The following is a 27,878-nucleotide window of genomic DNA, read 5'->3' on the forward strand; positions in this document are numbered from 1 at the left end:
CCCGCTCTGCGCAGGCGCCAGTCTCGAGCTGCCTGCGGAGCTGCCTGAGCCCGCGTGGGAAACCCGGGCGCTTGGCGCGGAGACGCCTTTGGGGCTGCTCCCTGGAGCCTCTTTCTCCATCAGGAGTCCGCGGCTTTCCCTTTCACGCGATCTTCCGGGAGCACGGGTCGCGGCGTGTCAGGCATATTTCCTGACAGTCCCGGCAGGCCCCTGAAAGGACCGGGCGCGGACACGTGGGGCCTCGCGTTTCGGCCGGAAGTCCCGGAACAGCCGGGCCGTGGCTGGCAGGTGTCTGCGCGCAGCGTGCGGGGCCGCGTGGGCCATGGGGCGGCGGGCGCGGGGCCGGCGGCTCCAGCAGCAGCAGCAGCGGCCCGCGGGCTCGGAGGATGGCGCCGAGGGCGGCGGGAAGCGTGTCGAGGCGGTAGGAGCCGGGTTCCGGGCGGGCGGGGGTGACCCAGGGACCTCGCGGGGCCTCCGGGACTCTGAGGCCCGCGGGGCGGCTCCTCGGGCTGCAGGGTAGACGTGTCTTTTCTTCCTCAGGGCTGGGAAGGCGGGTACCCCGAGATCATCAAGGAGAACAAGCTGTTCGAGCACTACTACCAGGAGCTCAAGATCGTCCCTGAGGGCGAGTGGGAGCAGTTTATGGAGGCGCTCCGGGAGCCTCTCCCGGCCACTTTAAGAATTACTGGCTTCAAAAGGTAGGGGGGCCGTGCCTTTCTCTCCTCGCATTGGGGCTAGGTTACTCGAGGTGGCAAGCGAGGGTGTTTTCATCCACAGGTGTTGTAGGGCCGGAGAACCGATGCATTTCAACCGTGTGGGTTCAGGAAGCACTGAGGAGGGAGCACTTAGATTCAGTGGAGTGGGTCAAGGAGTTGGGGCAGGTGGAAGGCTAGGCTGAGACCTGAAAATGCCGTCTGGGAAAGGTGTGGCCCTGGGGAGTTGATGATCAGAGCACGCGCTGCCTTTTGGAACGTAGGAAAATTTATGACATCAAATGTGCATCAGATCTCTAGGTCTTTTCTTCAGTCTTTGTGGTTAAAGCTTTCCGAGATGAGTTGCAAAGGGAAAATCCTGTAGGTATGTTTAGGAGGGAAGGAGTATAGTATTGTTCTTAGGGATCAAACAGTGAGGGTTGTTTAAGTTTTGAAGGAATACAACGAAAAGACAGTAACTGAAGACCATCTTTTCTCCATGCAAAGTATGTTTTAGTTTTAAGACACAGTATTAAATAAGAAAGATACAATGTATTAAATATACTTGTTAGATCAGCTTGAAACTTTCTTATTTTTCTATAGCCATGCAAAAGAGATTCTCCATTGCTTAAGGAACAAGTATTTCAAGGAATTGGAGAACCTGGAAGTGGATGGTCAGAAAGTTGAAGTTCCACAGCCACTGAGTTGGTAGGTGCCACGATGCTTCATCATGTTGGATATTTCTTTAGGATATAGTCTGTCACTTGAACATATTTCTTTGTACTGCATTAGATGTTAACATGGAAGAACTTGAACATACTTTCCAGACATACTAATGTTCTTTTACCCAGTGCTTTCATTGACATTACGTTGGCATGCAAGCTTTCACAAACAAGTAGGGTCTGTAGCTCTCTTATTTGAGTTGGAGTTCATTTGACTCTTCCTAGCAGATCCAGCCTCTCTCCTTCCTTTCTTTTACCACCTCTACCATCTCTGTGTTATAGCCCTTGCCTTCTCAGATCAAAACTGTTGCAGGGTGGCTTCTCTACCTTCAGAGAAAAGACAGACCTCACCTGACAGGGGTCACTACAGTCTATTATCTACTGGCGTTTCCCAGCACAGACTGTGCTGGCCAATGCAGTCATCTCACTGTCTTGTCTCAGCACCCAAGCAGACTGCTGCTCCATGTGCCAGCCCTTTCTTTATCGCTCCTGGAGGTGTCCGCTTAGGTTACATGCCCAGTTCAAGTCTCAGTTGTGTGAAGGTGATCCCATGTGCCGATAACACAGGCTGTCTAGTAAAATGCCTGAAGTCCTCTGGTTTAAGCCATAAATGGAGAAGTCATTACTGCAAACTGTTACAGTTTCATGCTTCAGATTATTAACATTGAGGTATTGAGTTTGCAGAGAAGAAAAACAGCTATCTTAAGTTATGCTGTTAAAAAGCTGAATTAGACATTTTCTTTCAACCTCTGAGGTTTTCACTGTTCAAGTGCCTGATGTTGTCTTTCCTTTTTAGATATCCTTTAGTGATCGCAAACCAGGGTCAGGTTTTCATTAATCATGGGGTACAGATTTGCGTGCTTTTCTTTCATTTGTCACTTGGATTTTCAGTGTCTAAATCACAGGCATGCACAGCTTTTACATTTAGAATGAGTGCTGACTGGCCAAATACTAAATCAGTATGCAGCCAAGATCAAAGCCAAATGTCACCATCAGGGAATGTGTTTCTTGGGTACAAGAGTAAATCTGCAGTTTTATGAAACTGAATTTTTTTTTTTTTTAAGTTGGAGTCTCACTCTTTTGCCCAGAATGGAGTGCAATGGCCATTCCTGGCCACCACAGCCTCGACCTGCTGGGCTCCGGCGATCCTTCTGCCTCAGCCTTCCAAGTAGCTGGAACTACAGGTGCACGCTACCACGCCCGGCTAGTTTTTGATTTATTGTAGAGATGAGGTCTCACCAAGTTACCCAGGCGGGTCTCGAAACCGCGGGCTCAGGCAATCCACTCACCTCAGCCTCCCAAGGCCCGGGATTACAGGCTGAGCCACCAAGACCGGCTTGAATTTTTTTTTAAATAATGCATTCTTAGTCAGATTTTGAAAGCTTGAAGGGTAAAGTGCAAGAAGATAATTCAAGTGCTGAGTTTTTGGTGGTGGTCACTAATTGTGTGTCCACTGTAGTGAAGTCTATGGAAGAAGATGTTTTTCTACGTCTGGTTATGACATGGCTGAATTGAGGTGGCCTTTGCGGATCAAACTTCTCTCCCTCATAGTCACTAGGTTATGGGATCTTCTCAAGGATTGCTTTGAAGGCTTGGTTGGTGGTACTGATCTTAGGGCACTCATTGGAGTAGAGGCTGATACTTTCAAAACACAGGTTTATGCTTGTCCTTAGGGACATTTCTGTTGTTAATAGTTTGGCATGTATTTGCTGCATCACACAATCATCAGGATACGTTTGTTCCTGAAACTCTGTGTCTAGCGGTGCAGTAATGAGCTAAGAGGAGGTGAGAAAGTCTCCCCTCTGGTCTCACCATGTGAAGAGCGTGTCAGCTGGCATCTGCAGGGAAGAGGTGTGCTCACACGGCACCTCACTGAGGCCATTTTCTTCTGTATCTTCTGACAAACCATGAGAAACCACGGGGGTATTAATTTGATATTTTTTATTGCCTGTTAAACTTGTATTTGCTCAGTTGTTTTCACATTTGGCAGCTGTTTTCCTGTCTTGTTTCTTGACCATCATGTATGTGTTGGGTACATGACAACGCAACTGCTAGACTCTTAGAAAGGACCTTCAGGTTGTCTGGTTGAAGAATGAAAGTGAATTGCTCTCTTGCCAGGAGCCAGCAACTCTTAGTTATTTTTTAATATGGTTTTCTGAACACACAGCTGAAGAGATGACCAAAAACATTGTGATTTGAGTTCCTAATACTTGAATTTTCTGTTATCAATGATAGTTTCTTAATACTCTATAAACATTCATTCAAATTTGCTTGTCAATTGTGGAATAGTAAATCTCAGCAAGCAAGTAAAGTGGAAACTTCCCAGGACTTCTGGCGGTTTTCTGTATTGTTCAACACGTAGAACTAAAACATGTAATATTCTTGTTAATCATTTGGTACACAGTTTAATATAATTTAGGAAAGTGTGTTTTGGAACTACATTTTCTAGAAAGAATGTTACGTATAGGACTATAGCTTGGGCCAGTTGTACTTTCCTACTTTTCATAGACTCAGAACAATAAAGAATTATCCTAAAACATTCTTATAAAAGCCTATTTTTGACAATCCATGGTTCAGAACACACCTTAATGTCATTCTGTACATGTGCTTTTTAATGTCTTGATTATCATAGTGTGTATATTTGCAGTTTTTAATCCCTGGAGAATTTTTGGTATGCAAAAATGACAGTGGTTCTTTTAATTTATCCTCAGAAAAGTTCAGTAGGACTTTTTCTTAAAAGACTGATGAGTTAAATTTGAATTAAATAACTACAAATTAAATACTGTTCTTCAAGATTATTGTGTTTGGTGTTAAAATCTGCAGATTTTAATAAACACTTGGCTCAAAAATGAAGATGTTCTTAAAGCTGTATCAGTAACATACTTTTTATTCATTTTTACTGTTAGTCCTTTTATTTAACTATTTGAAAGTTCTTAAGTTTTTTTAATAAGATAAACAATTTTCATAGTTACAAATATAGTAGAGTTTTAATCTTATAGTAAATTTACTTTTTAACTATTAGAACTTCAGCCTGTGAGGGGCACTGTTTCATGGTTGGCAGGTCTGTGCAGATCTACCTCAAAAGTCCAAGGAAGCTGAGCGGTGGAAGAAAGAGGCTGACAGATCCAGTTTCCTAGAATCATTTAACAGGGACTACCAACAGAAGCTGGGTTTGTGTCTCAGGCACCAGTGAATTGAGATCTGTGCCATTACTCCCAGACCCAGGGTTTATATGCCATAGGGAAGGGCTGACTCAGAAGGGATGTGCAGGAAGAGGTGTTTGACCCAAGGGCAGGATTTATGGTAAGTACCTGCCCTTATGCAAGGAACAGTAGAGCAACAGGCAATCTTAGAGGCCTTCCCAGAACTGGGGTTAACAGGAAGTCAGTTGGGAGGTGCGTAGTAGGGAGGTCAAGTTGTATCTGTGTTTGAAAACGCTTATTATCTATATTTAAAAATGAGGATTCTGCTATTTACAACACATCTAAATGGCCTTTGGTATTCATACTGATAATGTTTTGGTGATCAGGTAAAGTGGTGACTTATGCAACCATATTGTCATTGATCACACACAAGTTCACGGTTGCCAGAAATTAAATGAGAGTGTAATTTGCGCGGCAGGTAGAGTGAAAGCCTACTACTACTTGTGCACCTCTAGTGAGGTCAAAAGAGTATTTAAAACTAAACTATTAAATATGATTTTATTTTGGCTATATGTTTTTGAAACATGTTAAACATTGAAGAAGGAACAGGCATAGAAAATAGAACAAAACACTGGTGACTTTGCAGGGTGGCCATGAGCGGATTCAGCCAGTTTCGTCTTCATTATTTGGTAAAAAGTGCTTTTCAAATGTATCTTATAATATGATGGCCTTTGAGCAGTGTTTCAGACTCTTAAGGCATGAGTTTATTTCTGTCCAGTAATCACTTAAAGTTTCAAAGCGGTCCAATGTATGTGTGTTTTCCAAACGTTCCAATTTCATTTTCACAGTTTTCCCCCTAGCTACAATTCAGTGCATGGAAAGTTGTGACCCTGCATTACAAAATGGAGCTTGTTACTACACTGCAGACTTAATAAGTGCTGAAACTGCAGTAAGGTTTATGGCCATGTGACATGTTATGCTTAGCTTGGCACTGGAGTAATTGAGCATGGTGCTATGTGTCTCATCAGAGTACTCACTCGTGCAGTTACAGATTAGTGGGCTGGCGCAGGCCAAATCTAAAAATGCATCTTTCCCAATCAATGATGTCATTATTTATAGACACTTCAAGTGCATTCACAGAATTGTCAGGAGGTGCTTTTCATTCTTAGGTGTGTGTAAGTAGCAGTTAACCTAGGCGATCAAATCGTGCGTTAGTGGTTTCTAAGGTGAGTTTTTGGGGTATGTAAAACATCTTAGTACATTATTGAACTGGTTTGTTTTAGCAAACACAAATGAAACATCTGTTTTTTTAAACTCTAGTCAGATGTTTGTCCAACACTTCAACACTTGTCCCACTGCATGGTTTTTATTCTGTGTGACTTTTTGTCTGATGATCTCTGTACCATTGTTAACTTACAGTAGTGAAGAGCAGGGGAGTCTCCCTTTTTTTATCTGATCTCAGACATTTCATCATTGTCTATTTTAAACCCCTGTGGCTCTCCTGTTTCTGACCCAGCCACGATGAGCTAGACCATGTTCCATGTGCCCCAGGCGCATCACTGAGTGTAGCTGTCTGTACTTGAGAGGTTGTGAATATGAGCAAGAACAAAATGGAATGTCTCGCTGGCATAGGACCTGTGTTGTAAGCTTGAGGCTGTCAAGAGAGCACGGTGGCATATGCAGTCTGTAAATGTGTTGCTTTCTTTTTGGTCAGGTATCCTGAAGAACTTGCCTGGCACACAAATTTAAGTCGAAAAATCTTAAGAAAATCTCCACAGTTGGAAAAGTTTCATCAGTTTCTAGTCAGCGAAACTGAATCTGTAAGTAGATTTCTCTAGATGTGTTGGTTTCCTTAGGGTTTTAAATGCACGGATGTACTGTGGTTATATCTTTACCATACTTGTCACTGGGAGCAATAGATAGGCATCACACATAGTAGACACGTGTAGGTGTATGCACCACCTGTGATTTCTGATTATTTGTATATCTGTTACCTTGCTGGCTAGTCTAATCATGAAATTTAGGAAGGATATCAATCCCAGGCTCAGATTTCTTGTTTCTCCTCACGTGTGAATTTGTGTAACTGTAGAATTATGATGAACACTGCGCTTCGCTTGACAGGACATCGCTCAGGAGACAGCTCCTTAGTCTACTCATTTCCTTATGTGCACATTCCTGATGCCTGACGCACAGAAAAAGTAATGGGACTTTACGACCATGGTGGTGGGGTGTGGGTTTTTTTTCCCCCAATCTACTCATTTTATTAAAAGTGAGTCATTTACTTTTTGTCTTCTTTTTTTCTTCCACGCGTTGCTCCTGGACTATACTTTTGCCAAAAAACAAAACACCTAAGTACAGCTTTGGGTCTCATAAGTCGATATCCATCCTCAGCTTCTTGGTTTTTTTACCACCCACAGTCCTTGAGTGCAGTTGGATGCTGAACTTCTTACTGTTAGCATCAAGCCATCCCCAACAAAATGGCTCTTTGCTCATGCAGTAAATAATTGAGCAAATGCCTGTAAAGTGCGGGTATGTCAGTTTTGCTGTTTCCTCTTAATTTTTTTGGAATTCTTGATCTCATCTTTAAAATAGAGGTTTCCTCCTTCCTATTTTCTTAGCTACTTCTTTCTGACCAAGTAGTACGCTCTGTGTCACCAGATTATGGCTCTTGTTCAGTGTGAACTTAGGGAAATGTTATGCTTCCCATGAGCCTCCCTGATTGGAAGTCAATCAGAGAAGGGAAGCCCAATTTAGAAGCCCTTCCCCTCTGTTCTAAGCTCAGTGCTTGCCTCAACCCACAGCTGTTTGCCCCCACTGTGACTTTCTGCCATGTAGGTAACCTGTTAAACTGGGCTTACGTTTGCTTGACTTTTTCTTCCTGAATCGTTATTCGAAGCTGTCTCAAAACCTTTTCAAAGAGTGTTTATGAATCAGTTGACTAACTCTAGGGATGTCCTAGTCAAGGGCCTCATCCTACTTGATACCTTTATTGAAAACTTGAGTGGAAACAGAAGGCAGCAGTGCCAGAATCACATGTATAACCCATAACTGGGAATCAGTGAGCCCATTGAATCAGGATTTGGATGGTCGCAACATTGCTGGCTGCAAACCCACAGGGTGAAAATTAGCAGGTATAAATGTAGAAGTCTGCATGTAGGCTCTGACAGTCAGATGCCTACATTTAGGGAGAGAGGTGGTTGACTGGGTGGCTACTGATGTCCAGAAAGTCTGACTTGTATGGTGGTAGTGGAGCAGAAACTTCAGCCTCATGGCTGCTAGACTAAAAGTATGGTTAAGGCTGGTGCTGGGCCACAGTAGGAGAACTTTGTCAGAATCTGAACAGTTGCACAATTTAACAAATCTCTGACCCACTGGGGAAGAGGTGGAGGACAGTTAGCATGGTGAGGAACGTTAGGTGTTGATGATCTGAAGATGGGAAGATAGCAGTGGTTGGTGTCTCTGTCCCTTTGAAACGCAGTTGTGAGGAACATAGACTGGACATGGGCTGTTTCTGAAGACAGAGGAGGCCTGAGAAATAGAAGATAGAATTTTAGTTAAGAAGGAAAACCCCGTGGCAGGAACTTTGTGTCCTGTGCTAAATGGTGCCCCTGCTGCCGAAGGTGTCTGAATGGTGTGTCTGCCTTGGGATGCTCCCCAGCCTCTGTGCTGTCTTCAGATGGGCAGTGGGACTCTGCAAGCTAGACTTCCCTCTCATTTAAGTCAGGGTTGTGCCCGCTTCCCTGAGACTCTCATGGTGAGTTCTGGTGTCAGTGGCCATGCCAGGTCAGCCTTTGGAGAACAGCCACTCATTCACTAGTATTAAACACCCCCCATTTAATGTTCTCTGTGAGACTACAGATTCTTTTGTTCTATGTCAGAGTATATGGTCTTTTTCTGCTCCCTCTGAATAATGCCCAGTGTTGACATTCTTTGCCTTTTTTTAAAATGTTGCTGATTTTTTTTTTTCCCAAGGGAAATATCAGTCGTCAGGAGGCTGTTAGCATGATCCCCCCGCTGCTGCTCAGCGTCCAGCCACATCACAAGGTAGTGACCGTGGGCGAGGAACCTAGGCGTCCTGCTCTTCTCTTGAAACCCTGTTTTCTTAACATAATTAGTCCCTTTTTTCTTTTCGCTGGATAGAAAATCATAACATATTTTAGTTTCTTTTTTGCTTGTTCTACTTAATTTTGAGGGTGTAAATGACTATTTTCTCTCCTTTCAAATTATGTTAATTTATTTACTATACGTATTATCCTTGGTTCATCTTGATTGACTAATCAAAATTGACAGTTATAGTGAACATGAACTCAGAGCTCGCTGTATGCCAGGCGTTGTTCTGTGCTCTGTCGTGAATCATTCACACAACCCTCTAGGGCAGGGGTCCCCAACCTCCAGTCCAGGAACCAGTACTGATCTGGGGCCTGTTTGGAACCAGGCCACACAGCAGGAGGTGGGTGGCAGGAGAGCAGCAAAACTTCATCTGCATTTACAGCCACTCCCCATCGCTCACATGACTACCTGAGTTCTGCCTTCTGTTAGATTGGTGGCGGCATTAGATTCTCATGGGAGCACAATCCCTATTGTGAACTGCACGTGCAAGGAATCTAGGCTGCATGCTCCTTATGAGAATCTAATGCCTGATAATCTGAGGTTTGGCTGAGGAGGTGACACTAGCGCTGGGGAGCGGCTGCAAATACAGACTAACATTAGCAGTGAGGGTTGACTGCACAGAGACTATAATAAATCAGTTGCTTGCAGACTCATGTCATACATATTGCAATAATAGAAATAAAGTGCACAATAAACGTAATGTGTTTGAATCATCCTGAAACCATCCCCCCATTTCCCTCCCATGCCCCCGGTTCATGGAAAAATTATCTTCCATGAAACCAGTCCCTGATGTCAAAAAAGGTTGGGGGCCACTGTTCTGGGGGTAGACATGGTTACTGTCTCCATTTTTCCAGGTGAGGAGAAGGAAGCAAAGAGGAGAGCAGTAACTGGCCCTGTTACAGAGCTATTGACTGACTGGGCGAGATTTGAGTCCACAAGGCTCTGTCCTTTGGCATTATGTCCTCACAGCTCTTTCTCATTCATCTCTAAATATATTGCTCTCACTGGTTTCTGGTGCCATTCCGTTCCCATCGCCTTATTGTTCTGTCATTTTGGGCGCCGTATATATTATGGAATCCCTAAAAGTAAAGTGGTCGTGCTACAGCTACAGATTCATTCTGTAAAGAAATGAATTTAGGCCTAGGAATAGAAATTAGAAGACTAGAATGATTCATAAAGTTGTTTAAAGTTAAATGTAGAATATTTGGTTTTTTAAAAACATCAAACATGTTCTTGCTTTGTTATTAGATTTTAGATATGTGTGCAGCACCTGGCTCCAAGACCACACAGTTAATTGAAATGCTCCATGCTGACATGAATGTCTCCTTTCCAGGTATGCATTGGGCTTGTTTCTACAAGGGTAGGAAAGCTGCTTTGATGGATTGTAGGCAAGGAGAGGATGCATGGCTTGTTAGTCTGGGCCTGGAGTCTCCTGTGACAAGCAGGTGGGCTTGCCATCTACCAAAGTGACTGAACAGTTTTGCTTGTTGTCATTGATTCTCAAACCAACATATTCATACTTTGAGAGGCCCTTTGTTTTAGAATTATGTGTGTTTTCTATAAAAGCAAATGGTGTTTCTTTATCAAACCTACTCATAGAAGATAGATTTTACAGTTTGAATTCTTAGTAGTAACAGTTCTTCCCCTCTCCCTCCACTTCCCTCCTTTTTTTTTAACTTCCTTATGTGAGAGGCAGTAGCATGTCGTTGTGAGCGGCTGCCAGTCTCCCTGGGTTCAAATCCCACCACCATTTAATAGCAAGTTATATGACAGTTTTGGGCATCGCATAGGAAATCGAATATTGGTATTTAGCTTTTGGGAATATTATAAGACAGGAATATGCTGAGAAAATGGCAGCTATTATTATAGTAACACTCACACCCTTTATAGGGGTTCTTTTAAGAAGCAGAAACAAAATACTGTCCCTAGTGTTTTAGAGTCAATTTTTATTTCATCCTTTGTTCAAGTTAACTGCTCTAGTTCTGTTTTAATGGGCACACTAGATTTTTAAGAAGTCTGCATTTTTATATTATTCAAAGATAATGTCTTGGCTAAGAAGCCTTTATTCTTCCCAATTTTTAATTATTTTCTCCAAGTTGAGAGCCTTGGTGTCCCAGCAGGAGCGATTTTTCCTCTGTATTATTGGTGCCTTGCAGTTCATATTGTTTTGAAGAGTGACTTTGATCATAAATGCTGTAGGCATATTTGCCTTTTTTGCTGAGTGTGCAAGAGGGACCAGAAATATGCAGAGGCACACGCAGCCAGCTCCAGCAGCAGTGCTCAACCCAGGCCCCGCAGTCTCGAAATACCTTGTACACATGCAAGAGTCTGATTCATAGGCAGAGCGGAGTCCTGGCCAATGTGTGTTATTTTAAAACACTTGTCAGGTGATTCTGTTTGCTACACCTTTCTCTTCTCACCCTCCTTTATAATTAATAGTTGGTAATAGCAAAGATCATTTTGGCACAAAGTGAATAATTGTTGAATAGATAAATTTTGAGGTTTTGAAATTTCGAGTGTTCATTAAATCCAGGCAAAGCTGCCTGGTTCCCGTTTTTGAACCACTTAACAGATTTCCAGGAAATCTTGACCTTGGGTCTTAAGTTTGGTGTACTGCTGTTTCTCACCTGCTGACTTAGAGGATACATATTTCAGGAAGTGGTCCCGCTTACTTATGCTGCATTTCACCTGACACTATACTTTGATGTTCCCAGAGGGCTTTGTGATCGCTAATGATGTGGATAACAAGCGCTGCTATCTGCTGGTTCATCAGGCCAAGAGGCTGAGCAGTCCCTGCATCATGGTGGTGAACCACGACGCATCCAGCATACCCAGACTCCAGATTGACGTGGGCGGAAGGAAAGAGGTTCTCTTCTATGATCGAATTCTGTGTGATGTCCCTTGCAGGTACTTAACCTTATTAAGAGTCCAGAAAGCCCCATATCCACTAAAGAAGTTGAATCAAATAGAGACTAAAATGAAGCTGTGCACCAACACACACACAGTTGTGCATGTGAGTTTCGAGGCCACGCGTGTGTAGAAAGGTGATTGGGAGCCTAAACCAGAGAAGGACACTCAATATCTTAGTGGCAAAATAGCCCAGCAGACACTGGACACAGAGCTACAGAAAGGGATGAAAGAGAATGCTTGCGAGGAAAATAGATGCCTACCCCTTCCTTGGGTGCTTCAGGATCTTACTGCTGGAACAGTGCATTTGTCCGACTGTTTCTCTTTGTTCTTCCAGTGAGTATAGGATATGTTTTTGTAGACTAATAATGCATAGACATTGAATTTGTTGTTAATTGGTACAATAAAAGAAGTGTCAGAGTTCAAGCCCTTGAGAAAACTCATCTTGCGTGTATTTTTATACCTTTCTTCAGATTTTACATATGAATTTTAGATATTTAGATTTTAAAACTGAATAACTGAGGTTTTTTGTGTTATTGTGTAGGACAATAACCCCAGGTGATGATACCTTCTGAACGGCATAAAGGTGTCAAGACAGAGTTCAAACACATTATAAAACTTGTTAACACTACACATGAGGTTTAAATATAATGCCTCATTATGGAAGGATTCATCTTGTTTAACTGAGTGGCAGATTACTGCTTGTGGCAGAGCTCATTTTGAAAATTGCAGCTGGGAGCACTGATATGGCTGAGTATTAAAATGCCTGAGAAACTCTCCTTGAAATTAAAGTTTAAAATAGTAGTTAATGAGCTCAGTTTTTTTTCCTAGGTTGCAGTTTTCTAATCTTCCCCGGCGGGGTCCCATGTTTTCCCACCCCTGTGTTGTTTTGATCAGAAAGGTAACTTGTTTCTTGTGCCGTGTTCTGAGAACGAAGTGACCTTATGAGCACTAGGCTGCCACCTGAGGAAAGTCTGAAGTTATGGTCGAGTTTCCACAGTGCAGGCCGCTGGCCTACAGCCAGGGACCGTGTCAGGAAGTAGAACTCATATATCACAGGACATTTCCATTCTGCAGACCTCAGACCTCAAGCGCCTGTGACTAGAGGGGCCACCAATTAAAAAGATAAACTTGATAGAGAAAGCCATCAAAGGCAGGGGTTATCCCTGAAAAAATAGGGTTGATAAACTTGGACACAGACAGAAGATTAACATAGCCAGTCTTTATTATAAATTGTACATGGAAATAGTTTCCATTAGTAAAAACATGGAAATAACTCCTGTTAAATGAAGTAGAAAGTCAGAAATGTGTGTGATTATAGGAAAATTTTGGTAAAGGAATTAAATTAGCTTAATTGAATTTGCTATGGAAAATTCCTTATGAGTGTAAGTTTATCCATATAATTTTGGTTAAAATGTCATTGTTGATTGTTTCTCAATAGCAGTATTCAGGTCCTGTATCCAAGGTTTGCAAATTAGTTTTGCTGGTATTTTTCCCAAATGGAAGCAAATTTGGTGTTGAATAAAGTTTCTGTTCAAATCTATTCTTTTCTTTCTGATGAGAACTTGAAGTATAATTTCAAAGAATAAACTAGTGTCCCTAAAATAGAAATACAAAGTTGATTGACGTTTGTGCAGATATAGATTTTCTAATTGATATTCATAATACCTATTTGATAACTTAGCCTGGAGTATGTCGTATCTGTTACACTGTAATCATCCCCCTGTACAGAGCTTTATGTTCTTAATATCTTTCAGTGGAGATGGCACGATGAGAAAAAACATTGATGTCTGGAAAAAGTGGAGCACCTTAAATAGCTTACAGCTACATGGGTAAGTGAAACTGTATAACCGATAACCACTGTGTTACAAGTAAAGATTTAGAAAAGCCTTTCTGTTAAATTGTGGAACTGATCATCCAGATTATTACTTGCAGTGCTATAAATATCAGAGAATGGTTAATGGCCACCTTCAGGAGTTTATCAGAAGTTTTCAAAACCTTTTGCTGGGCATGGTGGCTCACACCTGTATTCCCAGCACTTTGGGAGGCAGAGGCAAGAGGATTGCGTGAGCCCAGGGGTTCGAGACTAGCCTGGGCAATTTGGCAATAAAATTAGCCAGATGTGGTAGTGTGCACCTATAGTTCCAGCTACTTGGAAGGCTGAGGTGGAAGGACCGCCTGAGCCCAGCAGGTTGTGGCTGTGGTAGCTGTTACTGTGCCACTGCACTCAAGCCTAGGTGACAGAGTGAGACTCTGACTCAAAAAAAATTTTTATAACCTTTCAAGAGTAGTCACTGCAAATTGTATGCATTTTGGATAACATTTATTGGAAATGCCTTTTATAAAAATTTCTTGTAACATTTTAAACATGTATTTTTTCATGGAATGGCCGTTCACTTTTTAATGTCTTATGAATTTTTCCTCTCCATTATCTTTGTTACTCTTGTTTAACATTTTGATCTCTAGAGGTATTTCTTGGTTGGCTTTTTTATAAAAGAAGAAATGCTTGTTAAAGAAAATTTGGGGGATTCTTAAGAAAAGAATCTTATAACATGATGATAACTTCTGTTGATGTTTGGTATTTCTAGTGTTTTTCTGTGGAGGAGTTTTAAGAATACTTGCTTCAAATAGTTGTGATTGTGCTGTCTATAAAGCTTTGTTTTCTTTTCATTTAACCTGAAAACTTGCACGTTCTTGTGGCAGGACTGTTTGTGAGCTGAAATACTGATGAATACCCACCACACATAGCTCCAGCAGGAGGTTTCTCTGTAAAAGTTAACCGGTTTTGTGAAATAGAAGAATTAGGATTAGATATATGATGGGATACAAACTTTTCCTAGAAAAATCTCATGTTTATGAAGTATGGAGGCTTTTTAGTAGTGAAATTTATCTAAAATGTTGGATTTTGTTGTTACTCAACTGTGTATGTTGCTTGTTGACATATTGGGAAAAGTTAGCAGAACAGCAAAAATACAGAATGGATGCTTTTTGTGTTAACACAAAACATGTAAGTTTAACTCTTCTTACTACCCTAAAATGATTTATATATATATGTATATATATGTGTGTGTGTGAGTGTCATAAAAAGGTACAATAAACATGTGCCGGCTGGGCTCAGTGGCTCAGCCTGTAATCCCAGCACTTTGGGAGGCCGAGGTGAGTGGATTGCCTGAGCCCGCGGGTTTGAGACCTGCCTGGGCAACTTGGCGAGACCTCATCTCTACAATAAATCAAAATTTAACCGGTTGTGGTAGCGCACGCTTGTATTTCCAGCTACTTGGAAGGCTGAGGTGGAAGGATCGCCGGAGCCCAGCAGGTAGAGGCTGTGGTGGCCAGAAGCGGCCACTGCACTCCAGTCTGAGTGACAGAGTGAGACTCCAACTCAAAAAAAAAAAAAATGTGCCATATTGATAGGTGCTTCTAATGTGTGTGCTTTCTAGTGACATCGTCTCAACTCTTAGTTTACAGCTGCGGATTGCAACACGGGGTGCGGAGCAGCTGGCAGAAGGTGGGAGGATGGTGTACTCCACGTGTTCACTAAACCCCATTGAGGACGAAGCGGTCATAGCGTCTTTACTGGAAAAAAGTGAAGGTATGTACATGTGGCGCACCTTTTGATGAAAGTGTATGCTTCTCAGAATGGTTGATTTTCACTACGGTGTGTGTTCTTGTAGATGCTTTTGGGGCATTTGCTTATGTGATTAACCTATAGCCATAGTTATAGATTAATCCCTAAAATGAGATGTCCTAGTTAAAAACATGCTTATACTAATATGTAGATTTGTCATATTTTGTGAATTATTTAGAATTTAGAAGTTTGAAAACAAAAGGAGCTTTGCCCATTTTTGTTTTTCTGAGTCATAAAGATTGTGACGGATCCTTAACACTCTGGGTTTTTAGAAAAATTTTAATTATAGCAAAATAAAAATAACATACAGTTTATTATCTTAATCATTTTGAGGTCTGCAGTTCCATAGTGTAGGTGTGCTCACATTGTTCAGCCATCAACGCCATCCATCTCCAGGGCTCTTCATCTTGCAAAACTGAAACACTGAGCCCATTAAGCAGTCAGTCATTCCCCTTGTGCCCCTCACCCAGCATCTGCCGTTCTGTTTCTGTCTCAGTGATTTTGGCTGCTCCAGGTACCTCACATGTGAGTAAGTCGCATCACAGTATTTTTGTCTTGTGTGGCTGCTTCTTTGGGTTAGTACAGTGTCCTCAGGGTTCATCTGCAATGTAGCATGTGTTAGAATTTCCTTCCTTTTTAATGGGATGAAGAATAATACTCTGTTGTGTGTATAACCCACATTTTGTTCGTTCATCTTTCGATGGACACTTGGGTTTCTTCTGCTTTTTGGCTGTTGTGGGTAATGCTGCTGTGAACATGGTGCCCAGATGTCTTGAGGTCCCAGTTACAACTTTCCTGGATATATACTCAGAAATGGAGCTGCTGGGTCATGTGAAAGTTCTGCCAGACAGATGGTATAAAAAGTTTGAGGCCCCCCTCTGTACTGTTAGAGTGGCTGCATGTTTTTACATCCCTACCCCAATGCATAAGTGTTCTGATTTCTGTACATCTTTACCAACACCTGTTGTTTTCTGGGGACTTTTTGTTGTTGGTAGCCATCCATGCATATTTTTGCTACATAGGTGCTTTGGAATTTGCTGATGTGTCTTCTAAATTGCCAGGACTGAAGTGGGTGCCTGGAATCTCGTTGTTAAGTGAGGTCTTATCACTGTTTTATACTGAGGGGCCAGACAGATGGTATAAAAAGTTCTGAAATAGCAGCTTCCATTCAATATTTCTCCTTGTATGTTTTACAGATTGACTTTTCCCATCATATTCTCTGTAAAGCACATAGTGAGAAATTTCAAACTCACCATGTTTTGAATAGAGCACTACCAAGTTGGGCTTCCTTGTGTGTACAGTAAGTTGCAACAGGACGAGTGAGATGCTCTTGCATTTGCTGAGGTGGAGTCTGATGCCTGCCTCCTCTCAGTTGAGGTCCTTCCGTGGCTGGCTGCTCCGGGCTGTGCTGCAGCACTCAGGTTGTTGATGTTTTTGGAGTCCTTTAGCCTGAAATGTAGCACTGTGTTTGTCTTCCTGTACTTACGTAGACTTATGTAAAGGTGTGATTCTAAGTGGTGTCTTTTGCATGGTTGTGGTGATAGGGTGTGTGATGAGGAGGAGTGCGGGGCCATAATTTAATAGTTTAGCCATAGTAAAATCATACCTCCAAATGTAATTTGGGGTCAGTGGTTAGGGCTGTTGCATCTTACTCATTGTACGTCTGCATTAGCTAGGAATTTTTAAAAAATGATTCTAAGTAGTTTATATGGCACAGTCACCTCATCCATATTTTGCCTCAATTTGGTCTCAGATCTCTGAGAGACAACAAAAATTGTGCATTGACTATTTGCATTCCCGATTAGTACTCAGACCTGAGGGCTAGTTCGAGTGTGTGTGGGTTCTCCAACTGCATTCTTTGCTGGCACCTTTGTCTTCATTAAAAGTGACTTCCCAGGGTTTCCTGGTGAGCACTTGTCTTAACTTGGAGTGAGTGGTCCTGGCCCCATCTTGTGCTGCTTAGCCTAAAGGTTTTCTAGATTCTTTAAGCACTTGATACTCTCCGCAGAGGTTCTGTAGCCTAATTAAGTGTTCCATGTAATTATTTGTAGTCCTTTTTCTGTGTTAAGCTTGTGGCTGGACCAAAAGCCAGGTCTCCTAGTTACTTCGGAGAGAAACGGCTCTTGTCCCGGAGTCTGTGCTCATTCTGGCTGGTGGTTCCTTCGCTGGCAGGACTCGCTGACCACCGCCAGTCACCTGGCCAGGCCTCCCTTACATTTGAGATGCTTGCTGTTCACACGTCTGATACCGTGACATTTGCACATTGTAACAGTCACTTGTTTTAAGTGTGCGGCTTAATGATTTTTAGTGAATTTACCCGGTTAAATGCCCCTTCCTAGAGTCCAGTTTTAGACTATTTCAGTCACCCCTAGAAGATTCCTTGTGCCCATCAACACTCACCCCTGTCTCCCCACAGCCCCAGGCAGCCACGCATCTGCTTTTTGAACATTTTCTGGGAACGGAATCATACAATATGTGATCTTTTATGTCTTTTTTCCACTGGGCACACTGTGCCTTACCTTCTACAATATGTGTGTATATGTGTGTATATATATATCTATATATATACACACACACATACATATATGGATATGTCTATATTCATATACGTGCATGCATATTTTTGCTACATAGGTGCTTTGGAACTTGCTGATGTGTCTTCTGAGTTGCCGGGACTGAAATGGATGCCTGGAATCTTGCAGTGGAAGGTAATTCTTCCGCAAGGACTTGAGTTCAGAAGAGTAGGCACAGCTTGACAGATGGAGCATCGTGGAAGCTTTAAAGCATTCACATTTGGATCCTTGAGTCAACACTACATCTGGTTATGCATTAGAATCAATCTCAAAATTATATTTGATTATAGATAGTATGATTATATAAATGTTTTTCCCTGGCGGTGGAAAAGCATGCTTTATTCTATGTACAGAATAAGGGTAGCTTTGCCTTTTTTTTAATGGGCTAGGATTGAAGTTTCATTTCTAATGTGAAAACAATACACTACAGTTTTAGGCCAGGAGCAATCTGAAGCTTGTTTGTTTTTGTTTGAAGCTACATGGAAAACATTATTTTATAATGTTTGTCCTGGGTTTTAGAATGAAAGTATTTTATCTTTGTTTTAAACAGATTTTATGTAATTTGGGGATCTTCTGTAATGATTATTTTGTTTTTATCTTGGCAATTAATCTTCCTGTCTTAGGAGAGTGAAACTTGCCACTTGTCATGTTCGAGAGCATTTATGCTATACCCTGTGATTTATTTTTTTTTTTGAGTTGGAGTCTCACTCCATTGCCCAGACTAGAGTGCAGTGGCATGCTACTGGCCACCGCAACCTCGACCTGCTGGGCTCTGGTGATCCTTCCACCTCAGCCTATCAAGTAACCAGAACAACAGGTGCGTACTACCACGCCCAGCTAATTTTTTGATTTATTGTAGAGATGAGGTCTCGCCAAGTTCCCCAGGCAGATCTCGAACCCACAGGTTCAGGCAATCCACTCGCCTCGGCCTCCCAAAGCTCTGGAATTATAGGCTGAGCCACCGCGCCCGGCCTACCCTGTGATTTTCTTGTTGCCAGATAATGCTGTTAATCTACAAGTGGGCCCTCTCGTTTCACAGGTGATGGCGAAAGATGGACAGTGGTTTACAGATTGGGATGCGGTTCCTCACAGCAGGCATACCCAAATTCGGCCCACCATGTTCCCTCCAAAGGACCCAGAAAAGCTACAGGCCATGCATCTGGAGCGCTGGTAAGGCAGTGGGCTTCTCCGGAGGAAGAAGGAAGGTCGAGTCTCTGACGAGCTGATTGGCTTTGTCGGGGGACTTAGAGGCAGCAGGCGCCATTGCTTTGAGGCTGGGACTGACCCCTATACGGGAGTTCTTCAGCCAGCACGCCTCTCGGTGTCTGCTGGTTGCTGGCATTGGCTTCTATGAGTCGTGGAACTGGCTGAATGGCAATACTTGGGATTCTTCGTGAACATTGAAGATGACATATTGGCTGTTCTGCAAGTGAGGGTTGCCCAAGTACTTAAAATAAAACGTGACTTTTCTCTCCTTTCATCTTTGAATACTAAAAGAAGGCATTTTTGATCAGTTGAGAAATATAACCATATTTATATACTTCAGTCTTAGGATATTACCGCATCATCAAAACACTGGAGGGTTCTTTGTGGCAGTATTGGTGAAAAAGTCTTCAATGCCATGGAATAAACGCCAACCAAAGGTAAGTTTTCGTTTTTCCAGAATGACATAACATTTGATCTTGTGCGTTTGAGACAAACACAGGCAGGAATTTAGCAGAAGTGCAGAGGAAGGGGAAGTTTTGAAGGGGTTGGTGCCAAGCCTGAACGAAGGGAATTCATGTAAATTTTAAGTTTTCCAAAAAGCAGAAATTTCTCATAGGAGGCAGATAAGTGGAAAGGTGTTTGGGGAATGCATTCCTGCTGTATCTTAAACCCAGAAATTTAATAAAGATTGAAAAGACATAAAACTTGCTCTGTGGCTCTGAATGGGAAGCTCCAGGCTCTGTGCTCAAGCGTTCTCAGCTGCTTCCTTTCAGCCAAGCGCAGGCGGATCCGTAGAACTCTGTTGCCCTCATGCCAGGCCTTGCTGAGAAGACGTGGCCTGGCTGAGAAGGCCTGGCCTGGCCTGGCCGTGATGAATCAACTGCCTGCTGGTTCCCCGAGGCAGACCTGGAAGCAGAGGAGTGTGCTCCCTCATCCAATTCAGCGCGCGCTGTTGTGTCTGTGTCAGTGTGGCGTGATGTTATTAATTCATAAATCAGCTTTCCATGATTATAGAATGTGACCTAGAGTCAGTCAGAAATCATTATTTCTTTAAGATCTAGGCTTGAGAATGAGGACAAATAATGCTTATCCTGTGGAAAAACAGAAAGTAAACAGTTCCTCAAAGAGCTCCAGCCATTTTCTGGGCACAGCTAGTTTAGATTAACATTTGAATGTGCAGCCTCAGGCTGGGGAAGGCTGAAACTACTTCTGGAGCTGGCACCAGAGTTTTCTACGAGGTTAGAATGCCTGGCACTTGGAAGCTGAAAGTTTAAGGAGGTGTCTTAACTCTGTGGAAATGTTTTTCTGTGTAATCAGTATAAGACATTTCGTTGTGAAGTATTGAGATACTGTGTATTCTTTCCTACTAAATTTTACCAGAAACTTGTTTTAGACTTTTGCACTTGTCACATTTTAAGTGGTCAGTGGCCGCATGTGGCTTGCGGCTGCCCAGCACTGAAGGACATGTCTTGGATGGGTGTACTTTAAGGTTACTTGCATTGGGGCTATGTTGATGTTTTCAGCATGTTACTGCCTATGTCAATGGGTTTTGATTCTTCCTTCAGTTTTCCTCTGATGTGTTGTCTTTGTAGAGCAACTTGGTGTCATCTGCTCATTTAAATCTTAATGCTCTCTTTTCGTTATTACAACAGTTCCTTATTCATTTACTTCAACACACTTTGTGCTAACATCGCTCATTCTTTGGGTGCCCTACTCAGCAACTTAGGGGACCCTGCTGGTGATTCAAGTAATGTCCGTTGTCAGGATGCCGTAATCTAAATGAGCTGATGAGGCACATAAACACAGCCAGGAGTCAGACCAGGAAGCCACACTGACACCATGCCCTGGGCATTGCAAGAAAGGCAGAATTAGGTCTTTGGGGTGGGAGTAGAGAAGGAGAGGTGGAGAACAATCTGTCAGAGCCAGACTTGCATTTCAAGAAGTGGAGAAGGATGTATGCCATCACTGACATTCAGAACTTGGGGTTTGTCTTTTTTTTGTATTGAATTAAGGTGACTCTCTGGGAGGCGCCATTGTGGAGTGTTAAGAGCTTAGGCTCCCAGCCCCTCCTCTCAGTAGGAAGGTAGAGCCTGCCTGTGCTGAAGAATCCTAATTTGTAAACTGACTCGCGGAGCCTGGGAATTACTTTTTCCAACCTGGTGACTTGTTAGAAGGACACATATTTTTAAAAGATTCTTAGTATAGATAAAATCTTTTGCTCATTCTGAAAGCCAAATCCAGCGAGTTCAGTATCTGCCTCCAGAGGCTCATCCCTCAGTGGGTGTCCCCGGTGCCCAGAGGCCCACTTTTCTTTTTCCTAATTCCCACAGCAGTTCCAGAAACCCAGGAACAGCTCTCACCTCCCTTCCTGATGTTGTTATTGACATGCTTGTCTTTTTGCCCTGCCTGATGTTTTAGGAATCGTGCTTGGCTCATTCTGTGTCCATAATTGTGCCTTATGAGGGCAGGTGCACAGGAAGTGCTTCAGATAGAAAGGCCAGCCTGTGGCCTCTGTTAAGACACAGGCTGATGCTCTCTGGGGGTTGAAGTGGAATCAGCTTACAAGAAATTGTATTTATAATAGCAAGATTTGAAATGACACCCAAGAAAATACAATGCTAGAGAAAAATATAACTGGTTGATTTTGTGAACTAGGTATTTTTAAGTTTTTTGATAGCAGCACAAAGAATGCTTCTCTTTGTGTATAAATGAACTTGTTCCCCATGACAGCTGCAGGGTAGATCTGCAGAGACCAGAGAAAGTGCACAATTGAGCCCTGCAGATCCCACAGAAGGGCAGCCTGCAGACCCCTCCAGGCTGGAAAGTCCATCGGTCACAGAAACTGGCGACACAGAAATAATTCGCACAGCTGAGAATTTAGAGAATAACGGCAATAAGAAAGATGGTGTGTGTGGGTAAGAAAAGGCCTTATGTCTTGGTGCTAACGCTCTGCTGTCTTCTCGGCTCTCATGGGTTTAATGGGACCCCAGAGCTACTTCTACATTGCCGGGGGAGAGGAGAGAGGCAGAGAACACAGTGTGTGTGGTGTTACCGTGCATGCCGTGTAAGTCCCGGGATCTGTGGAGGTGGGAAGGCTGCAGCATCTGCTTCCTGCACAGGGTGCGTGTACGAAACCCCAGGATGTGCAGAACTGGGTGAGCATTGGGGAAAAGGAAGGATGTGCTTTCAGTGTTTCATGTTCCTACCCAGATGAATTTGTCTTATTCCTAATTTCCTTTTTAGTCCTCCTCCATCAAAGAAGATGAAGCTATTTGGATTTAAAGAAGATCCATTTGTATTTATTCCTGACGATGACCCACTGTTTCCACCTATTGAGTACGAATTCAACCTTTTAATTCTTCATTTAAAGACATTTGCGGAATAAATGCACACATGTCACATTTAACCATTGTTTTGCATTTAACTCTGTATGGCTCCCCCCCCACACCTTTTCACTGCAAGTTAGAGCACAATGAAATTTTAGAGATTATTCATTCTTTCAATTTAAGGAAAAAGAAAGTAAGCTTTATTCAGAAAGAGTCTGTAAAGATGACAGATGAAAAAACTGGACTGTGACTCCAGATGTGAATTATTCAGTTGTGATCATGAACATAAATGACTTGACTGAGTTGAGAGTCCGGTAGCCAAAGCCACCTCATTCATTTTCTGTTGAAGCAGTGAAGGGTTGTGCATATGGCAGGGAGTGCTGATCAGGGAAGATGGAGACAGCATAGGAACAGTGCTTAGGGTCACAGTCTCAGATACATTGTTTCTTTTTCATTAAATTTTAGTATGTATTTACCAGAGTGGTAACTTATGTTGTCTTTTGGATAACTGTTCCTTTGCATGTATTTGTAAAACTTTTTTTTTTTTTTTTTTTTTTTTTTTGAGTTGGAGTCTCACTCTGTCACCCAGACTGGCCGCTCCCAGCCGCCTCGACCTGCTGGGCTCCGGCGATCCTTCCGCCTCAGCCTTCCGAGTAGCCGGAATTACAGGCATGCGCTACCACGCCCGGCTGATTTTTTGATTTATTGTAGAGATGAGGTCTCGCTGCCCAGGCGGGTCTCGAACCCGCGGGCTCAGGCAATTAAGGATTAAGTCTCAGCTGGGTGTGGCGGCTCATGCCTGCAATCCCAGCACTTTGGGAGGCCAAAGCAGGAGAACTGCTTGAGCCCAGGAGTTCGAGACCTGCCTGGGCAACATTGCACGACCTCATGTCTATCAAAACAATGGAAAAATTAGCCAAGTGTGGTAATGCGTGCCTGTATTCCCAGCTGTTCAGGAGGCTAAGGTGGAAGGATCCTCCTGAGCCTGGGAGGTGGAGATTGTGGTGAGCTATAATTGTGCCACTGCACTCCAGCCTCGGTGACAGTGAGACCTCAGCTCAAAAACAAATAATAATTAAGTCTCAAGAAGTAATGTCTTCAGGTCACTGTCACTGGAGTGGCAGCTGAGGGATTGAGGTTGTGCTTGTTTTCATGGGTCCCGGGTCAAGATGCACACCAGGTGCACGTGGCCAGAGGTTTCAGGGGAGGTGGATGTTGACTAGAAACCAGGAGCAGAGCCCATACCCTTAAACTTCCTGCAGTTTTAGGGTGGAGTTCCGTAGGACAAGAGTGGGTGGTCAGAGACCGCCTGCCAGATTTTAATTGAACTTGTATGAACAACACTTTGGTGCACAGAAAATTCTATGCCTTGGATCCTTCATTCCCAAAGATGAATTTGCTGACTCGGACCACGGAAGGGAAGAAGAGGCAGCTCTACATGGTGTCCAAGGAGCTGAGGAACGTGCTGCTAAACAACAGCGAGCGGATGAAGGTAGCGGCCACCCAGGGGGGCGGGACAAGCCTGTGCAGCATGTGCAGCTCTCTCCCCACCTCCCCTGCCACGGTGTACCACGTGAGGAGTGGTGCCGGTACTGCCTACCCATTGAGCTGTGGACAAAGGTCCCTCCCTGAGGCCTGAGTTGGGCCTGTGTCCTCTGGGGGAGCATGTACCCAGGGCCTGGGCCAGCTGCAGCTCTCTGGAGGGCCTTGTGCTGCTCCTGTCCGACATTCCCCTTAGGGGCCTGCTGTTAGTGCCCTTTTCTGCTTACTTTACTACTCCAGTGCGTTTTCCCCATAGCCTATGTGTTTAATGTGGCCCATCACCTGGTGTGCGCAGGCGGTCCACGACATCAACGGAGTTTTCGTGACGTTGCTAGGACAGTATCTGCCTTTCTTGCCTCTCTCTCTTGGGTGTCTACTGGGGGCTGCCAGGGGCAGCATCCTCACCCTTGATGGCAGCGGGTGTCCACTGGAGTGTTCTTGTGTTGTCAAAGCTTTCCGGTTTTACTTTCTCCCGTGGTAATTATTTGTGGCTAGAAGTTGTGGAAACAGGCCATTGGTGAGTGTCCATGGGCTCTTGAGAACTCAGGCAGAGTTGGGGCTTCTCCGTGGTCTTGTTTCTCTTCCCTCTCCGCTGCGGCAGCTACTTCCCTACAGCCCTGCCTCTTTACAGTAGAAGGGAATGTTTTTGTCGGTTATCTTGTTTATCTGTGTGTGTGCTTCAACTGATTTCTTCACGTACAGGTTATTAACACGGGGATAAAAGTCTGGTGTCGCAATAACAGTGGCGAAGAGTTTGATTGTGCTTTCCGGTTGGCGCAGGAGGTAATTTGGAAATAGAGTTGCCTTGCACTAGGCACGACCAGGTGAAGCAGTAGGGGGCAGATGGGCTTTCCCAGAGGCCACACAGTCTGAGTGATTCCAGGCTCGGCTAGCATCTGCCACTGTTCAACCGTCTCAGGTTGTTGAACTCTTCCAGGACACTGGTTTCCTCCTGGCGAGTTCCACACCGGCCCAAGAGGCAGGGGCTGCAGCGAGGGCTGGACACTGCAGAAAGCCCCTGGGAGTGGGCGATCATTGTCATCCACGGGTGGCATCATGGTCATCTTTCTCTTCATTTCCACAGGGAATATACACCTTGTATCCATTCATTAACTCAAGAATTATCACTGTGTCGATGGAAGATGTTAAAATACTGTTGACCCAGGAGAACCCCTTTTTTAGAAAACTCAGCAGCGAGACCTACAGTCAGGCAAAGGACCTGGGTGAGTGGTGTGACCGCGAGGAAGTATGGCGAATTGTCTCCTAAGGATGGAGCATGTGTCTTGCTGCTCCTTGCTCCGTGTAGCGATCACTGTGGCTCTCTTGCTGTTGACTGGTCACTTCCAGAGGGCTTTGTAGAAATCTAGTTGACATTGCAAAATGTTGACCCACTACCCTGCGTCGCTGGGTGCTCTTGCGTCTCAACCCCCTGTGGGAAAGCAGAGGAACAGCCCCTTGCCAGTGGCTCCCACTGCTCTCCAGCAGCCGAGGCGAATGGCTGGCGCCATGTGCTACGTCGCTTCCCCTTCAGACCACGCTAGTGATGTTCTCCCAGCATCAAAATAATTTTGCCAAGCTGTTGGAATGTTGCTTTTCTTTTATTTTCTTTTTCTTTGTTTTTTGATCACTGTTAAATGTTTCTGGTTCAATATGATGTGCACTACACAAGTGGATTTCTGCAGTTCCATCATCATGTCCCTTACTTGTGTCTCTATTTATGCGTGTGATCCCACCGAGCACAAAACGTGCCGTGTGGAGTGTGTCCTGCTCTTGTCTCCACAGGCAAGAGCCACAACTGAAGGAAGAGATCATTTTGAAGGAAAAGGGAACTCTTTGTCTTGTTGTATTTTTTCTTTTAGTCCTATGTTTCGATGATGGCAGTGTCATTTTCGGCAATTTTTATGTGTTCCTTCATGCTGTTGCTGGGAGTTGGTTCTGTAATTTATTTAATTTTGAATATTGAGAGTTAACCCGTGGTGAATCTGCAGCCTCCTGCTTTGGGTGACTGGTCAGGGATCTTTCCCCGAAATCCCTAAGAGGTGTTTGCCTGGTCCTCCTCCATGCCCTCGTTGTGTTGCATGGACTTGGCTGCATGTATTCCAAGGCCTCTTTCTCCATCTTGATCTTCGAGGGCAAGAATGTAGGTTATTTGTTGTTCCTTTTCTACAAAATACTTAGCACAACACTAGAAACATAAATGTGCTCGTTGTGTGTGTCCCCTTCCTGGAAATCTTGGCCAACGTGGGTCTATTTCTCTTCCAGCAAAGGGGAGCATCGTGCTGAAGTATGAGCCGGATTCTGCGTAAGTGTCCATGCCTTGTTGTTAGATGTATACACCTTGTCATCATTAGACAAGCACGCTTCGTTGTGATGTGTGCATGCGGTGGGTGGGCCTTGAACGTGAGGAGTGTGGGAATTCCAGCGCGGAAAGCTGAGCTGCAGCCCTGGGGTCCGTTCCCTCACGGACTTCCAGGAAAGGCTGGCCTGAGGCTGGTCATCCAGGAGGCGAGAAAGGGGCAGCCTTCCTTTGCGAACACTTACCCTAGGGCCTCATGTCCTCTCAGTGCTTTGGGGGTTTTTGAAAGGTTGACTACTAATATCTCTCAAGATGTGCCAGGAGAATGTTGGGTGTTTACCTGAGCCCATTTCACATGCAGGAATCTGGATGCCCTTCAGTGTCCCATTGTGATGTGCGGATGGCGGGGCAAGGCCTCCATTCGGACTTTTGTGCCCAAGAACGAGCGGCTTCATTATCTCAGGATGATGGGGGTGGAGGTGTCTGGAGAAAAGAAGAAGGAAGGGGCCATTCCAGCTAGTGAGGTCACAGACAGCACCACGGATGGCACCGGGCAGCCAGACAACCAAGAGAGTGATGAGCAGGGGGCAGGAGAGGCCACCAGCGTGGACGCAGCAGGCTGTGACCCGGTGGGCGACCCGCCCCGGTGAGCAGACCCAGGGACACAGCTCCTGTGTGCAGGCGAGCTGGCCCCCAGCCTCGGCGCTGCTGTCTGTAGCCAAATCCGTAAGAATACGTAAGTCTGTGTGTGTCCTACAGACTACAGGCCAGCAGATGGCCGCCATCAAATGATCAGAGCTGCTTTCGTGCAGAGTTGACAGAAATAGCATCCTAGAAGTTGCTCATCTTCCTTTTTTCTTGGGCTGCGCTGGGTCCTGTGTGTCCGTTGCTGGCAATAGACTCTTGCTGTTCACGTCGTACTTCCATCAAGAAATCACACTGCCCTTGCGATGGTTCAGGTCCGTTTTGTTAAGCCTCTGTTGGTCTTATAAAGGTCCATTATTTTTTTAATTATTATTTATGGAAAGAATCTATAACTCTAAGTCTTGGGGAACCGTATTACAAGCTTTAATGATTGTGCTGAGTTGCACGCGAGCCGTGTGACATCCAGATGCAGTGGGTAACATCTGAGGCCTCAGGTGACGTCTGTGCCTTTTGTGATAAAGGAGAAAATGAACTTTCTCCGAGCAAGATCAGTATCGTGAATTGTGATACTAGCTACCGGGAGTTTATGTGCTTTTATTGGATGGAGTGCTTTGCGAGTTTTATTTTTAAATGGAGTTTGGGATCTTTGGGATATTTAAATAAAGTTATTAAGAACAAACATTGTTTTGGCTAAATGGAAATGCTCTTTCATCTGGGGAAAGAAAGCAGTTGTGCTGTGAAGGCTGTGGCAGTGATGTGCATCAGCTCCTGGTGGAACACTGGAGGTGCTTTCCTGTGGGTCTGCTGCTTTCCTGCCTGGAGGACCTGAGGCTGGCTGGAGAAACTGAGGGAAAGTGTTCAGTCCCGGGATGCGCTCCCTCAGGCATTGGCTGTGCACCGTGGGTGCCTCTAACCAGCAGGGCCGCTGCCCTCGTCAGCCCGTCACATGCATTAGCTGGCTCTGGGGCTGGGGATATAGCTGATCAAGAGGATGTTTCACGGATCTGACCCCCACGGCAGAGTGGTGGCTGGTCCTTGGGTCCTGCTGCTGCCAGTGTTGGCAGCAGTCCTGCTGTGTCGCTGCCCCC

The 27,878-nt window shown here is 44.2% G+C and overlaps 1 protein-coding gene across 2 annotated transcripts; it reads left to right on the forward strand.

The window, feature by feature from the left end:
- The first annotated feature begins 1 nt into the window (after window position 1).
- NSUN2 (NOP2/Sun RNA methyltransferase family member 2) lies at window positions 2-27,471 on the forward strand. Of its 2 annotated transcripts, XM_008054883.2 has the most exons (19): window positions 2-421; window positions 541-698; window positions 1,296-1,400; window positions 6,272-6,377; window positions 8,530-8,601; window positions 9,916-10,000; window positions 11,382-11,574; window positions 13,332-13,406; window positions 15,036-15,166; window positions 17,837-17,910; window positions 18,815-18,945; window positions 19,322-19,418; window positions 21,712-21,896; window positions 22,225-22,317; window positions 23,664-23,799; window positions 24,552-24,632; window positions 24,934-25,072; window positions 26,112-26,151; window positions 26,507-27,471. In XM_008054883.2, the coding sequence occupies exons 1-19, from the start codon at window positions 323-325 to the stop codon at window positions 26,793-26,795; spliced, it is 2,289 nt and encodes a 762-aa protein (XP_008053074.2). In that variant the 5' UTR covers window positions 2-322; the 3' UTR covers window positions 26,796-27,471. The 2 variants fall into 2 exon arrangements, with proteins under 2 accessions (XP_008053074.2, XP_021566498.1); XM_021710823.1 differs by lacking the exon at window positions 1,296-1,400.
- The last annotated feature ends 407 nt before the right edge of the window (window positions 27,472-27,878 follow it).

Source organism: Carlito syrichta, unplaced genomic scaffold (assembly GCF_000164805.1).
Source record: "Carlito syrichta isolate Samal-C Ts95f unplaced genomic scaffold, Tarsius_syrichta-2.0.1 Scaffold301569, whole genome shotgun sequence".
Lineage (NCBI taxonomy): Eukaryota > Metazoa > Chordata > Mammalia > Primates > Tarsiidae > Carlito > Carlito syrichta.